The sequence below is a fragment of the Muntiacus reevesi genome, chromosome 2 (genome assembly GCF_963930625.1).
Source record: "Muntiacus reevesi chromosome 2, mMunRee1.1, whole genome shotgun sequence".
Taxonomy (NCBI): domain Eukaryota; kingdom Metazoa; phylum Chordata; class Mammalia; order Artiodactyla; family Cervidae; genus Muntiacus; species Muntiacus reevesi.
This window is the reverse complement of record NC_089250.1, coordinates 136,129,516-136,143,161: the sequence shown is the minus strand read 5'-3', so window position 1 is coordinate 136,143,161 and position 13,646 is coordinate 136,129,516. Positions and strand designations below refer to the sequence as shown.

General features: G+C 36.5%; 1 protein-coding gene across 1 annotated transcript in view; it reads right to left on the bottom strand.

Moving 5' to 3' along the window:
* Positions 1-13,646, bottom strand: part of BTAF1 (B-TFIID TATA-box binding protein associated factor 1) — an 83,036-nt gene that overhangs the window by 48,672 nt on the left and 20,718 nt on the right. Inside the window, exons 5-8 of the mRNA XM_065922908.1 lie at positions 6,255-6,418; positions 2,693-2,829; positions 1,013-1,142; positions 683-751 (exon numbers count right to left, since the gene is read on the bottom strand). Of these exons, the coding sequence (XP_065778980.1) occupies positions 683-751; positions 1,013-1,142; positions 2,693-2,829; positions 6,255-6,418 (500 nt within the window). The remainder of the gene's footprint in view (positions 1-682; positions 752-1,012; positions 1,143-2,692; positions 2,830-6,254; positions 6,419-13,646) is intronic.

Here is a 13,646-nt window from a genome sequence, read left to right as displayed (position 1 = left end):
AAGCATCATATAATGTTCTTTATAGTCCAAACACCAATATTTTAGAAATAAATACATCAAAACTAAGCTCCAAAGCCACCAGTGTTAAACATCAAAGGAAGACAATTTAAATAAAACGTCTCATGACTAGTGCTTTATTGTAGCCCTGAAGCCTTCTGTGTGCCATCTGGAAGAGAGGAAACGTGCCACTGCCACTGCCCCCACTTATTAAAGACCCCATGGAGTTAAAACGTGAACAGCTTTGAACAGAAGTACCTCTGGGAGCAGAAAGCTAAAGGTAAAGCTAAAACTAAAAGGTATTCCAAAACAGTGTTTTAAAATTACTCAGAGACCAACCAAAGAATCTTTTGAGATTACCAACCCTCAATTTCAACCAGAAGAACTTCACTTTCACCTCTTCTACATACTGAGACCTGTTCAAGATCTTCTTTGAAGAAATATTTCTGAGGCTAAGCTACCACTTGAAAACTACTGGTCTTAATCAAAATTGTCCACTTCCAAAGGAAATTTTTTTACTGTCTGAGAGAGATATGCAACTCTTTATGAAGTGCCCTGACAAGTGGTTCTGAGAGGGACATAGGGGAAAAATAAGGACTCTGACAAGACAGATTATGATTGATATGGTTCCTATCATTGGCAAAGAAAACAAGAGTTGAGAGAAATTGTAATGAAGAAATCCTACCTCCCAGGAGGGATTAAAAAGGTCATTGCAAAGTTCTTCACAAAAGCTTTCCAAAGGCCATTCATTTGTCTGAATAAGAAAAACCAAATTAATATTAATTTAAAAGATCTATTTTATGCTAATAATTTAAGTGTATTTATTTGTAGGACTAATAATAATAGTCAGGCTTTTAAATAATCAAAAAATTTTACTAACAAAAAGTACTTAGATTTTTAATAACAAAATTTCTCTCAATTAACAGATTATTACATTATATACCATTTACTAACACATTAGTATGAAAAAATTATAAATGATTTCAAAGGATGCTTCAGGGTATTTCAGTAGTACCTCTTCAATTAAGGGAGAACTGTCTGGAATATTATCAATCAGAACTTTGGAATCAACTGCAGACTGATTAATAACAACATTTGATATCTTTCGTCTCTTTTCTTCTGGTTCCCCATCAGTGCTATCATTGCTTTAAAAAAAAAAAAAGTCACCATTTATTTAAAAGAAGTGAATACAGAACACTGTGAATCACAAATGAATATAAGAAAGTAAAGATAGTGAGTTTACCCACAGAGCTCTTTCCTACAACAGGATTAGGTAAATAAGCCTGGATTATTACCTACTATTTGGCTTAGCCCTCAGTCAAAGCAACAGATGATGTAATATGTGACAGTTCTCACCTTACAAAAGTAGCAGTCTTAACTTGTAGCCCTCAGGCCATCTCTCTGAATTCACTCTCTTAACACTCTTACTTCTGTCTACTCATCCCAGGCATAAGACCTTTCTGTTTCTTGAATATTACATGATTCAGGTATTTATACTTGTTCCCTTTATCTGGAATGCACTCCCCTTGGAAGATCTTCAATCCTCATTCAGAGCTTGGAATTATTATGAAAAAAAATCTGCATATATGGATCTTTCTGGGGAAGTTGTCCTAGTCTCTAGTAATAGTAAATACGCTCCCTGACAATTGAGCAAAAACAATCCAAACACAGCTAAAGGCAATGTCATCAAAATGTTTTTGGAAATCAAGCAGACCAAGATTTAAGTTAACAAACATCACTGTTTTAAATAAGCAAAAAAATGTATCATTACTAGAGCAATGTAAATCAAAACTACAATGAGGTATCACCTCACACCAGTCAGAATGGCCATCATCAAAAAAGTCTACAAACAATAAATGTTGGAGATCATGTGGAGAAAAGGGAACCTCCTTGCACTGTTGGTGGGAATGTAAATTGATACACCCACTAAGGAGAACAGTATGGAGATTCCTTAAAAAATTAGGAATAAACTACCACATGGCCCAGCAATCTCATTACTGGGCAAATACTCTGAGAAAATCACAGTTCAAAACTACACACGTGCTCCAATGTTCACAGCAGTACTATTTACAAAAGCCAGGACATGGAAGCAACCTAGTTATCTATTGACAGATGAATATAAAGAAGTTGTTGCATATATATATATGCACACATACAATGGAATATTACTCAGCCATAAAAAGGGACAATTATGAGTCAGTTGTAGTAAGGTGGATGAACCTAGAGCCTATTATACAGAGTGAAATAAGTCAGAAAGAGAAAAACAAGTATCATATATTAATGCATATATACAGAATCTAGAAAAGTCATACTGATAAACTAACCTGCAGAGAAGGAATGGAGATACAGATGTAGAGAACAGATTTATGAACACAGCGGGGGAAGAGGAATTGAAACAAACTGAGAAAGTAGCACTGACGTATTTACACTACCACATGTAAAACAGCGAGTGGGAACTGCTATATAACATGGGGAGCCTAGTCTGGTATTCTGTGACGATGTAGAGGGGTGGGATGGGGGTGAGGTGGGCTCAAGAGAGAGGGGAAACACACACACACAGTTATGACTGATTCACACTGTTGTATGGCAGAAAACAACACAATTTTGTAAAGCAATTATCCTCCAATTTAAACAAATTTAATTAAATGGTATAACAATAAATAAATATATAAATGAGCAGAAAAAAGATTACTACCTCTTCTCATTCGTTTCTACTGCATCCCTGGATCTCTGTTTTGCAAATAATTTGGCCATTCTTTTAGCTTTGTTCTTTTGTCTATTGCTCATTCCTGTTCGAAACTCTGAGTCAATCAGTTCAGCAGCCTGGAGAGTCTAAAAGAATAAAAGAATGTGCAGTTTGAACTTCTGAAGTTAAAATATATACCCACAGTCTCAGCCTCAGAAGAGGACTAAAGTCTGTAAGTTTCACTATATACAAACTGACTGCATTCTTCTTTGACAGATTTATGCTATTCTGCTGTATCAGTCAGTTGAGTCGCTCAGTCATGTCCGACTCTTTGCAACCCCATGAATCGCCAGGCCTCCCTGTCCATCACCAACTCCTGGAGTTTACTCAAACTCATGTCCATCGAGTTGGGGATGCTATCCAGCCACCTCATCCTCTGTCGTCCCCTTCTCCTCCTGCCCCCAATTCCTCCCAGCATCAGGGTCTTTTCCAATGAGTCAACTCTTTGCATGAGGTGGTCAAAGTACTGGAGTTTCAGCTTCAGCATCAGTCCTTCCAATGAACACCCAGAACTGATCTCCTTTAGGATGGACTGGTTGGATCTCCTTGCAGTCCAAGGGACGGACTCTCAAGAGTCTTCTCCAACACCACAGCTCAAAAGCATCAATTTTTTGGCACTCAGCTTTCTTCACAGTCCAACTCTCACATCCATACACGACCACTGGAAAAACCATAGCCTTGACCAGACGGACCTTTGTTGGCAAAGTAATGTCTCTGCTTTTTAATATGCTATCTAGATTGGTCATAACTCTCCTTCCAAGGAGTAAGCGTCTTTTAATTTCATGGCTGCAATCACCATCTGCAGTGATTTTGGAGCCCAAAAAAATAAAGTCTGACAATGTTTCCACTGTTTCCCCATCTATTTCCCATGAAGTGATGGGACCAGAGGCCATGATCTTAGTTTTCTGAATGTTGAGCTTTAAGTCAACTTTTTCACTCTCCTCCTTCACTTTCATCAAGAGGCTTTTTAGTTCCTCTTCACTTTCTGCCATAAGGGTGGTGTCATCTGCTGTATAGCTGTACCATAATTTCACTCTCTTCTTCCTTCTTCCCTATTCTTCCAGTTGCCAGGAAAAGCTCATGTGTTTCTTAACTTTATGTCATAGATGTGACAAAAATGTATAATCCTGACTCCAGTGAGGACTTTGAAGAGGTGAAACTTTAAAAAAACCATAATATAATCTAAAAGTGGTAAGCATATTAGTCGCTCAAGTCACTCAGTCGTGCCCGACTCTTTGCGACCCCATGGACTGCAGCCCACCAGGCTCCTCCATCCATGAGATTTTCCAGGCAAGAATACTGGAGTGGTTTGCCATTTCCTTCTCCAGGGGATCTTCCTGACCCAGGATCGAACCCAGGTCTCTTGCACTGCAGGCAGATTCTTTACCAACTGAGCTACCAGGGAAGCCGTAATGTAAGCATAAAGAATGTCAATTTTTAAACAATTTATAATCATCTTCTACTGAAAAAATGGAAATAACTATAGCCATAAGTAACTGGCTTCCCAGATGGCTCAGCAGATAGGATTCTGCAGCAATGCAGGAGACAGAGGAGACCCGGGTTCAATCCCTGGGTTGGGAAGATCCCCTGGAGCAGGAAATGGCAACCCACTCCACTATTCTTGTCTGGAAAATTACATGGACAGAGGAATCTGGCAGGCTACAGTCCAAGGAGTTGCAAAGAGTCAGACACAACTAAGAATGGAGACCTGATAAGTAACTGGTCTTTCCCTCTTAACCACTCACTGCATACCACTTTTGCTCCTTCTTCCATTCATAGGATACATTATTAAGCCTGTGAATAAAAGTGCTTTAATACAAGCCTAAAAATCCTTCTGCCCTTAACTGATTTAAGATTCAACTGAAATGTACACTACCACAACCAGTCAGAATCACTGGAGCTGGTGCCCTGCTATAGACCTGGTCCAGGGACCACTAGCATATATACGAGACAATGGAGCAGTGATGAAAACTACAACAATAAACCTCAGCAACTCTTCCCAAAGGTCCCTGACATCTAAAGCCAACCAAATTAGGATCCTGCCAAATTTGCTGCTGCCATCTCCTATTCAATTATTTTGTCTATAGCCTATTTTCTCTAATATATCTACCTATTAATTTCCCTACACAGTATCCAATTACCACCCTGTGATCACGTTTGTTTTCATTTATTTTATTCTATTGTTTTTTATTTATATCTTATGCTTCCGTTCACACTCCATCTTTCTGTTCCTTCATGTTTGTTATTATATTTTCTGCCTCTTTATACTCTTCCCTCCAGAATCTGTTCTTTTTCCCTCCTTGTCTACAAAAGTCCCATCATCATCACACACTCCTCAATGCTAAAAAACTTACTTACAAATTCTAATGATTTAGAGGACAACTAAAATAACGGCAAATAGAACCATTCTCCACTTAAGCAAAAGGGAAGGCCAAGGGAATGGAAGACATGGGTCCCATGTAAAGCAGGTCAAGAAGTAAGAGCACTAAGTCCCCTGAAAGGTAATATTTCACATGTATGTACATTCTTCTGAGAAGAGAGAGTCACAGCTTTTACTGGAGCTTAGGAAGACTTTAATGTATAAAAAAAGAAGCACACAGGCATCCATTGGGGATTGGAAAAACAGAAACAGGAAAAATACAGAGCAAAATTATGGTACAGCCACAAACAGAAAGAAGCTATAAAAAAAACAATGTGATCAGTCTGTATATACGGACTGGTGTGGATGTATGCTTAGTCAAGTCTGACTCTGTGATCCCGTGGACTGCAGCCTGTCAGGCTCCTCTGTCTGTGGAATTTTCTAGGTAAGAATTCTAGAGTGGGTTGCCATTTCCTACTCCAGGGGATCTTCCTGATGCAGGCATCAAACCCATGTCTCCTGCATTGGCAGATGGATTCCTTACCACTCGGTCACCTTGAAAGCCCGCACAAACAGGCAGACACGGATTAAAAAGGACTTGTGCGTACACAGAAAATTTCAGGAAAAAAAAGACAAATAATTTTAAAAGGGTTGCTGTGAGACACAGGAAAATGTGTCCATCATTTATCAAAAAGTAACTTACTTCATATCATATGTCCTTTTGCACTGTTTGAAAGTTTTCATCATGTTTGCTTTTTCTCAAAAGAATCAGCTCTAAAGATTTCTAGTATCAGCATATCTAACTATGATAGCCCTTAATATCTCCTACTCTCTGAAATATTTTCTTCATTGAAGAATAAAGGAAAGAGCAACTGGTGCAACTATGATTTTTCAACATCAATTTCTCCTGAAAGGTCCACCACAGCTTTTATCTAATAGTCTAGCACCTATGAGGCAGGCAGACGCTACCTTCTACCTCTTCAGAACCTGTTACTAGAAATTCAACTCATGGAGATAGTAAATTGTGGTGATACTAAGCAACAATGAGCAGAAATAAGGAACACATTTTTAAAAAATTGCAATTGCATAGCAAAATAAAAGCAGATCCCCCGTATTATTAGTTGCAGTCAGACAACCAAAGGTTTTACCTACAGGTTGTTTGTTTACAAGGGCTGCTGAAGTTGGGGTATAATCCAAATCTTCATCATTAAAGAGCTCTTCAGTGCTCATTCCAATGGCTTCTCCCATATTAAGGCCAAGTTTTTTCTGTAATAGCTTTCGTTGCCGTGCTATCCTCTCCTTAGGATCCACTTCACCTTTAAACAAAAACAAATATATTTTCTTCAAATCTGTTAAGAAGCTTTCTAATACATGAAGATCAAACTCGGATAAATTTAAAAAAATTTTTCTGTTAGAACACCTCTCTTGATAATAAACCACACCACTCACAATTGCTGAACATGTCATAAACTTTATTACCTAATAGAGCAAGTATTTTACTGAATCTTGGAAAATAGCATTCTAGCTAACTAAAACACTCTAGGAATAATATCACTCACTGATGTTACCCTACTGCTCTACTGTCAATTATCAAGTATATATAAAATGAGATCTATTCCTATGAAGATAAACTAATCTTATTATTTTATAGTTACCCTTTGTACATTCTCTGAAATATCTAACCAGACTTTAAAAAAAAAAAATCTAGACTCTATTTGACAGAAAAGATTTCAACAAATACATGCTTATTCCAAGTGTGGCCTTTATAGTATTCTGAAATGACACACTCCTCTATTTATTTAGTTATCTATTTGATAGCCCAAATAAAAGACAAAGGCATAAAAGTAGATTTTGAATGCTCCAAGTAAAATCCCTCAATATTTCAGTATCATTTTAAAAATAAAAATTTGGGCTTAAAATATTTAAGCTGCAAGATATGGTTCTATCATGATTATCTTCCAATAATAGCTAAGTTCTTTTGGACTACCCCTTCAAAGATAACAAATTCTAGCTAAAAAAAAAAAGTCAACAGCCACCTGAAGGCACTGGAAAGAGAACAAAAGTAGGCATCTACTTGGAGGAGTTATCAGTGTCTGGAAGAAAGCATGGCATTAAGTGACTTTCCCATTTTTGAACCCTTTTAGCCTGAAGGCAGACCCAGTCTATGGTATGTTGGGCAGTCATATCCTACATTTAAAAGTTGTGCAAAAACCCAGTATGTCTGGCTTAAAGAACTAGAGGAGAGAGAGTCAGGAACAGCATAACCATTGGAAAATAGAGAAAACCCAGAAAGGAGAGAACCAGACAGAAAGCCAAATCTCTGGATGATCTCTGAAATACTCATGGACAGCACAGACTTCAAATAGTCCAAATAAAGCTAAAAATTGAATTGAGATTTGAATTGTTGCCCACCACAAATGAGACTGAGTTTGCAATTTGAGTTTCATCAAATTAAATACCTATTAAAACAAGCAAGCAAAAACAACTAAACTAAACCAAACAAATCAAAACACTCTCTGGAAGAATAAACAGAATCCAGCCTGCAGTATAAACATTTACAATGTGAGAAATACAATCCAAGTTACTGACATACAAAGAATCAAGAAAATGTAACCCATCCCAAAAGAAAGCCAGTTAATGGAGATCAATTCTTAGATAACCCAGATGTTGGAATTGGAAGACAAAATTTTTAAGCAACTAATATAACAATATTCAATGTAAAGTAATATTACAGAAACAAACTATTTTTAAAAACAGAATCATTCACTTGAAAAGGGTGACTTATATGTGCAAAATGTGCCAGTTTTTTTTAGGTAAGTCTGGAACTAAACAATACTTGAAAATTTTAAATCAACAAATGTGCTTAACAACTTAATTGCAATAATAAGACAAAGTATAAATGAATTCAAAGGTAAAGCTATATAAAGTCCCTCATCTAAAGAACAGGGAAGGGGAGGAAGATCTGAAGAAATAAATGACTTAAATATAAAAATAACAAAATCATTCTACTAACAACATCAAAAGCAAAACTTGAAGAATTTATATTTTGAAAACTAAAAATATTGGTTTAAGAAATTAAAGATCTCAATAAATGGAAGAACATTCACTGTTCATGGATCAGAATACCTAATAGTAAGACAGTAATACTTCTCAAATTGATATACAGATTCAAAACAATTTCTATCAAAATATCAGCTGGTGTTTTACAAACACTGACAAACTGATCTTAAAATTCGTACAGAAATACAAGAGAACAAGAATATCCAAAATAATCCCAAAAAAGAACAACAAAGTTGGAGGTTCATACATCTTGATTTTAAAAATTACCTCTAGAAAGCAACAGTGTTCAAGACAATGAAATACTGACACAGACATCAATCAAATAAAATTGAGAGTTCAGAAATAAGACTACATGTCTGCAGACAAGGGTGCAAAAACAATCCAATGGGGAAAAAAAGAATCTTTTCAACAAATGGTGTTGAGACAACAGGACAGCCACATAAAAAAGATATTGGGGACTTCCTTGGTGGAACGGTGTTTAAGAACCCACCTGCCAATGAAGGGGATACCAATGGAATCGATCCCTGGCCCAGGAAGATTCCACATGCCACAGGGCAGCTGAAGCTCACAAGCCACTAGCAGCCCGCGTGATACAATTACTAAAGTCCATGCACTTAGAGCCTGTGCTCTGACACAAGTGAAGCCACCACAGTGAGGAGCCTGTGCACCACAACACAGACGAGCCCCACTCACATCTAGAGAAAGCCTCTGCCCGACAATGAAGACCCAGTGCAACCAAAGAAATAATAATTAATTAACCAAATAAAAAAGCCTCAAAAAGAAAAAAAAAGAATTGTTAGGCTCTTAACCCCACAACGTACAAAAATAAGCTCAAAATAGATCAAATACCTAACAGTAAGAGTTAAACTATATAACTTAGAGAAAACAAAGGGGTAAATGACCTCAGATTTGGCAAAAACTTCTAAAATATGATATCAAAAAGCTTGAGAAACAAAAGGAAAAAGATAAACAGGATTTCATCAAAATTAAAAGCTTTATGCTTCGAAGGTCAGGAAAGTGAAAAGATAATGCATAGAATGGGAGGAAATATCTGTCAATCATTTATTAGATAAGAGGTTTACATACAGAATATATAAAGAACTCTTATACCTCATTGATAAAAGAATAGAGATCCCACTTAAAAATGGGTGAACAACATGAATAGACAACTTTCCAAAGATATAGAAATGGTCAATAAACACATGAAAATAAGTTCAACATCATTAGTCATCAGAAAAATGAAAATCAAAACTACAATGAGGTATCACTTTATAGTCACTAGTATAGATATAGTCAAAATCAGTGAATAATAAGCAAACATTGGCAAGGATGTGGAGAAACTGGAACATTTGTATCCTGCTAGAGGAATGTGAAATGGTGAAGCCAGTCTGGAGAACAGTCTGGCAGTTTCTCAAATGGTAAAACAGTTACCACAAGCCCCAGCAAGTCCATTCTTAGGTATCTACATCAGTTCAGTTCAGTCACTCAGTCATGTCCGACTCTTTACAACCCCATAGACTGCAGCACGCCAGGTTTCCCTGTCCATCATCACCTCCCAGAGCTTGCTCAAACTCATGTCCATCGAGTTGGTGATGCCATCCAACCATCTCATCCTCTGTCATCCCCTTCTCCTCCTGCCTTCAATCTTTCCCAGCAATGGTCTTTTCTAATGAATCAATTCTTCTCATCAGGTGGCCAAAGTATTGGAGCTTCAGCTTCAACATCAGTCCTTCCAATGAACATTCAGGACTGATTTCCTTTAGGATGGACTGGTTGGATCTCCTTGCAGTCCAAGGGGCTCTCAAGAAACTTCTCCAACACCACAGTTCAAAAGCATCAATTTTTCAGTGCTCAGCTTTCTTCACAGTCCAACTCTCACATTCGTACATGACCACTGGAAAAACCATAGCCTTGACCAGATGGATCTTTGTGGACAAAGTAATGTCTCTGCTTTTTAATATGCTGTCTAAACCCACTCTAGTATTCTTGCCTGGAGAATCCCACGGACGGAGGAGCCTGGTAGGCTACAGTCCATGGGGTCGCAAAGAGTCGAACACGACAGAGCAACTTCAATTCCACTTTCTAGGTGGGTCATAACTTCCCTTCCAAGGAGTAACCATCTTTTAATTTCATGGTTACAGTCACCATCTGCAGTGATTTTGGAGCCCAAGAAAATAAAGTCTTTCACTGTTTGCATTGTTTCCCCATCTGCCATGAAGTGATGGGACTGGATGCCATGATCTTAGTTTTTTTGAACTCTGAGTTTTAAGTCAGCTTTTTCACTCTCCTCTTTCACTTTCCTCAAGAGGCTCTTTAGTTCCTCTTCGCTTTCTGCCATAAAGGTGGTGTCATCTGCATAGCTGAGGTTATTGGTATTTCTCCCAGCAATCTTGATTCCAGCTTGTGCTTCATCCAGCCCAGCATTTCACATGATGTACTCTGCATACAAGTTAAATAAGCACGGTGACGATATGTAGCACTGACAAACTCCTTTCCCAACTTTACAACAATCCACTGTTCCATGTATGGTTCTAACTGTTGTTTCTTGACCTACATACAGATTTCTCAGGAGGCAGGTAAGATGGTCTGGTATTCCCATCTCTTTAAGAATTTTCCACAGTTTGCTGTGATCTGCACAGTCAAAGGACCATGATATCTACTAGTGTGGTAAGTATCCCTTAGAAGAAATGGAGAGCCCTCATAGTCAACAAAAGGTATCTACATAGAAGATATGAAAACATACATGTACAAAAATCTGTACATGAACATTTATTGCAGCATTACATAAAAGCCAAAAAGGTAGGAACAACCCAAATGTCTTCAAACAATGAATGAATGCACAAAATGTTATATTCATACAATGGAATGCTATTCAGCCAGAAAATGAAATAATTTCATATCTATTAGTATGGCTGCTACCAAAAACCAAAATAACAACAGCTGATAAAGTTATGTAGAGAAATTGAAAACCTCATAGATTGTTGGTGAGAATGCAAAATGGAATAGGCACTATGGAGAACAGTATGGCAGTCCTAAAAAAAAAAAAAAAAAGGATCAAAAATAGAATTACCTATGATCCTGTAATGTCACTTCTGGGCATAGACCCAAAAGATGGAAGCAGTAATATGAATAGATATTTGCATGTCTGTGTTCACAGCAGCATTATTCACAATAACCAAAAGGCAGAAGCAACCCAAGTGTCTAATGACAGATGAATCGATAAACAAAACATGATATAAACATACACCAGAATTATTATTCAGCCTTATTAAAAAGGAAGGAAATTCTGACACATACAATACCAGATGAACATGAAAGGAGATTATGTTAAGTGAAAAAAGTCAGTCACAAAAGGATAAATACCACAGATTTCACTCAGATGAAGTACCTCGAGTAGTCAAATTCAAAGACAGAAAGTAAAACAGTGATTGCCGGTGTAGGGCCGGGGGGTTGAGGGGAGAAAGGGATGGGAATTATTGTTTAATGGGTATAAAGTTTCATTCTGCAAGATGAAAAGAGTTCTGGAGATTGGCTGCACAACAATATGAATGTACTTAATACTACTGAGTTATACACTTAAAAATGATGAAGATGGTAAATTGTATGTTAACTATATTTGATCAAAATTTAAAAATGGATATACCCTATAACAGTGATAAATACTATTTAGGAAAAAAAAATCTAAACAGTACTAACATGTATACTACAATATAGATAAATGTTGGAAAAATTCTGCTAAGTAAAAAGAAGTCAGTCACAAAAGACTACATACGATTCCATTTATATGAAATGCCCATAAAAGGCAAATCTATAGATAAAGGAAGTAAATTAATGGTTCCTTAGGGCTGAGAAGAAAAAGGAGGGGAATAGGGGAATAGGAGTGTGATAAAGATATGGATATGGAGTTTCTTCCCGAGGTAGGGACAATGTTCTAAAATTACACAAAACTGTAAATATACTAAAACTCACTGAATTGTACACTTTTAAAATGGGTGATTTATGTGGTATGTGAATTATACCTCTCCATAGCTACAGTTAAAAAAAAAAAACAAAAACCAAAAATTAAGGCTGCTCTCCCCAGAGGGAAAAACACTAGGCATCCAACATGAAAACTTCTGGATCATAAATTCAGTACACTCACAAAGCTCCAAATCAGTCCTCGAATTTCAGGGAAAGTTCTATTGGGGAAAATAACCAACACAACTGCAAAGGAAATAAACTGGCACCTATGCCAATCATGTACATGTCATTTATAAATATGTAGAGATCAACACAGATGAACAGACATTTAAAGAAAACCTAATTAGAGGGTTTTAATGAGCACTCTTCAGCATGCTATGACTTATCAGCATTAAAAACTGAGTTCTAGGGGAAAAAAAACTGAATTCTAAAAAAATTGGGGTTCCCAATCCTGCTTACATATCAGTCATCTGTGGAGTTTTTTCTTTTAATATACAATTTCCCAGAACTCTCCACAGATGTAGTAAATCAGAATCTTTAAGACATAAGCCAAGTACACTTTCTTTTTTAGTGACAAAAGTCACACTGACTTTTCTCCCTAGATAAGGGTCAATAATCTCTCATGATGTTTACGGGAACACTACTAAGACTAGTAAACTAATTAATAAACTTAGAGATAATTTTTTTCAAATTGTAAAGTTTTTGAAGACTTCTACTTCCCTTATTTAAAAAAACTATGCTTTTCTGGAACTTAAGCAAATTCTCCTCTTTATTCTCTCCATAAATAACTAAACTAGATTTTTCAATAGAAAGCATATTAGGAAAGAGGAAATGAGTATCTGACTTTTTTTTTTTTAAGATGAGCAAACTGAAGATCATTTCATTAACCTAGCTAGATAGATATGCTTTGACTAATGATTAATTAGCAACAAAACATTGTTCTGTTTTGGTTTAAGTCAAAAAAGCAATTTATTTACTTACAGAAATCCATTAAAAACATCAAGGTTTTTTCCACTCAAGGCATCAATCTTGAATGGCCAAAACATTTATTTTATATCCAGATGGATTCTGTAAGTTTAAAGATAATGGGAAAATTACCTATCTAAGACTTATTTTTCATTTTTGCTTTGGTTATTAGCATCAGTAGATCCAATTACTTAAATATTTAAAACATATGATAAAAAGAACTGTCATAGTCTCTTAAATTTCAAGAATTCCGAAAACATTACCACAATTTGTGCTAATCCTGGATTTTAAAATCTACTCAACTAAAGCTCCTGGGTACCACTTTACAATTTCTATACTGAAATACTAAAATATTAATATGTATGCTGACATACTAATATCTATTAATGATGCATATATATATATGTGTGTGTATATATATAGCACACATATTCAGTTAGGGGATGAAAAATATTCCTATTTGTTTTAGACAAAGTACTCCTGGTCACCTTCCCTATGTCCCACATCTTAAACTGCAAACTTCCGTGAATTCACATTTCGTGGCATCTGTTAGGTTTG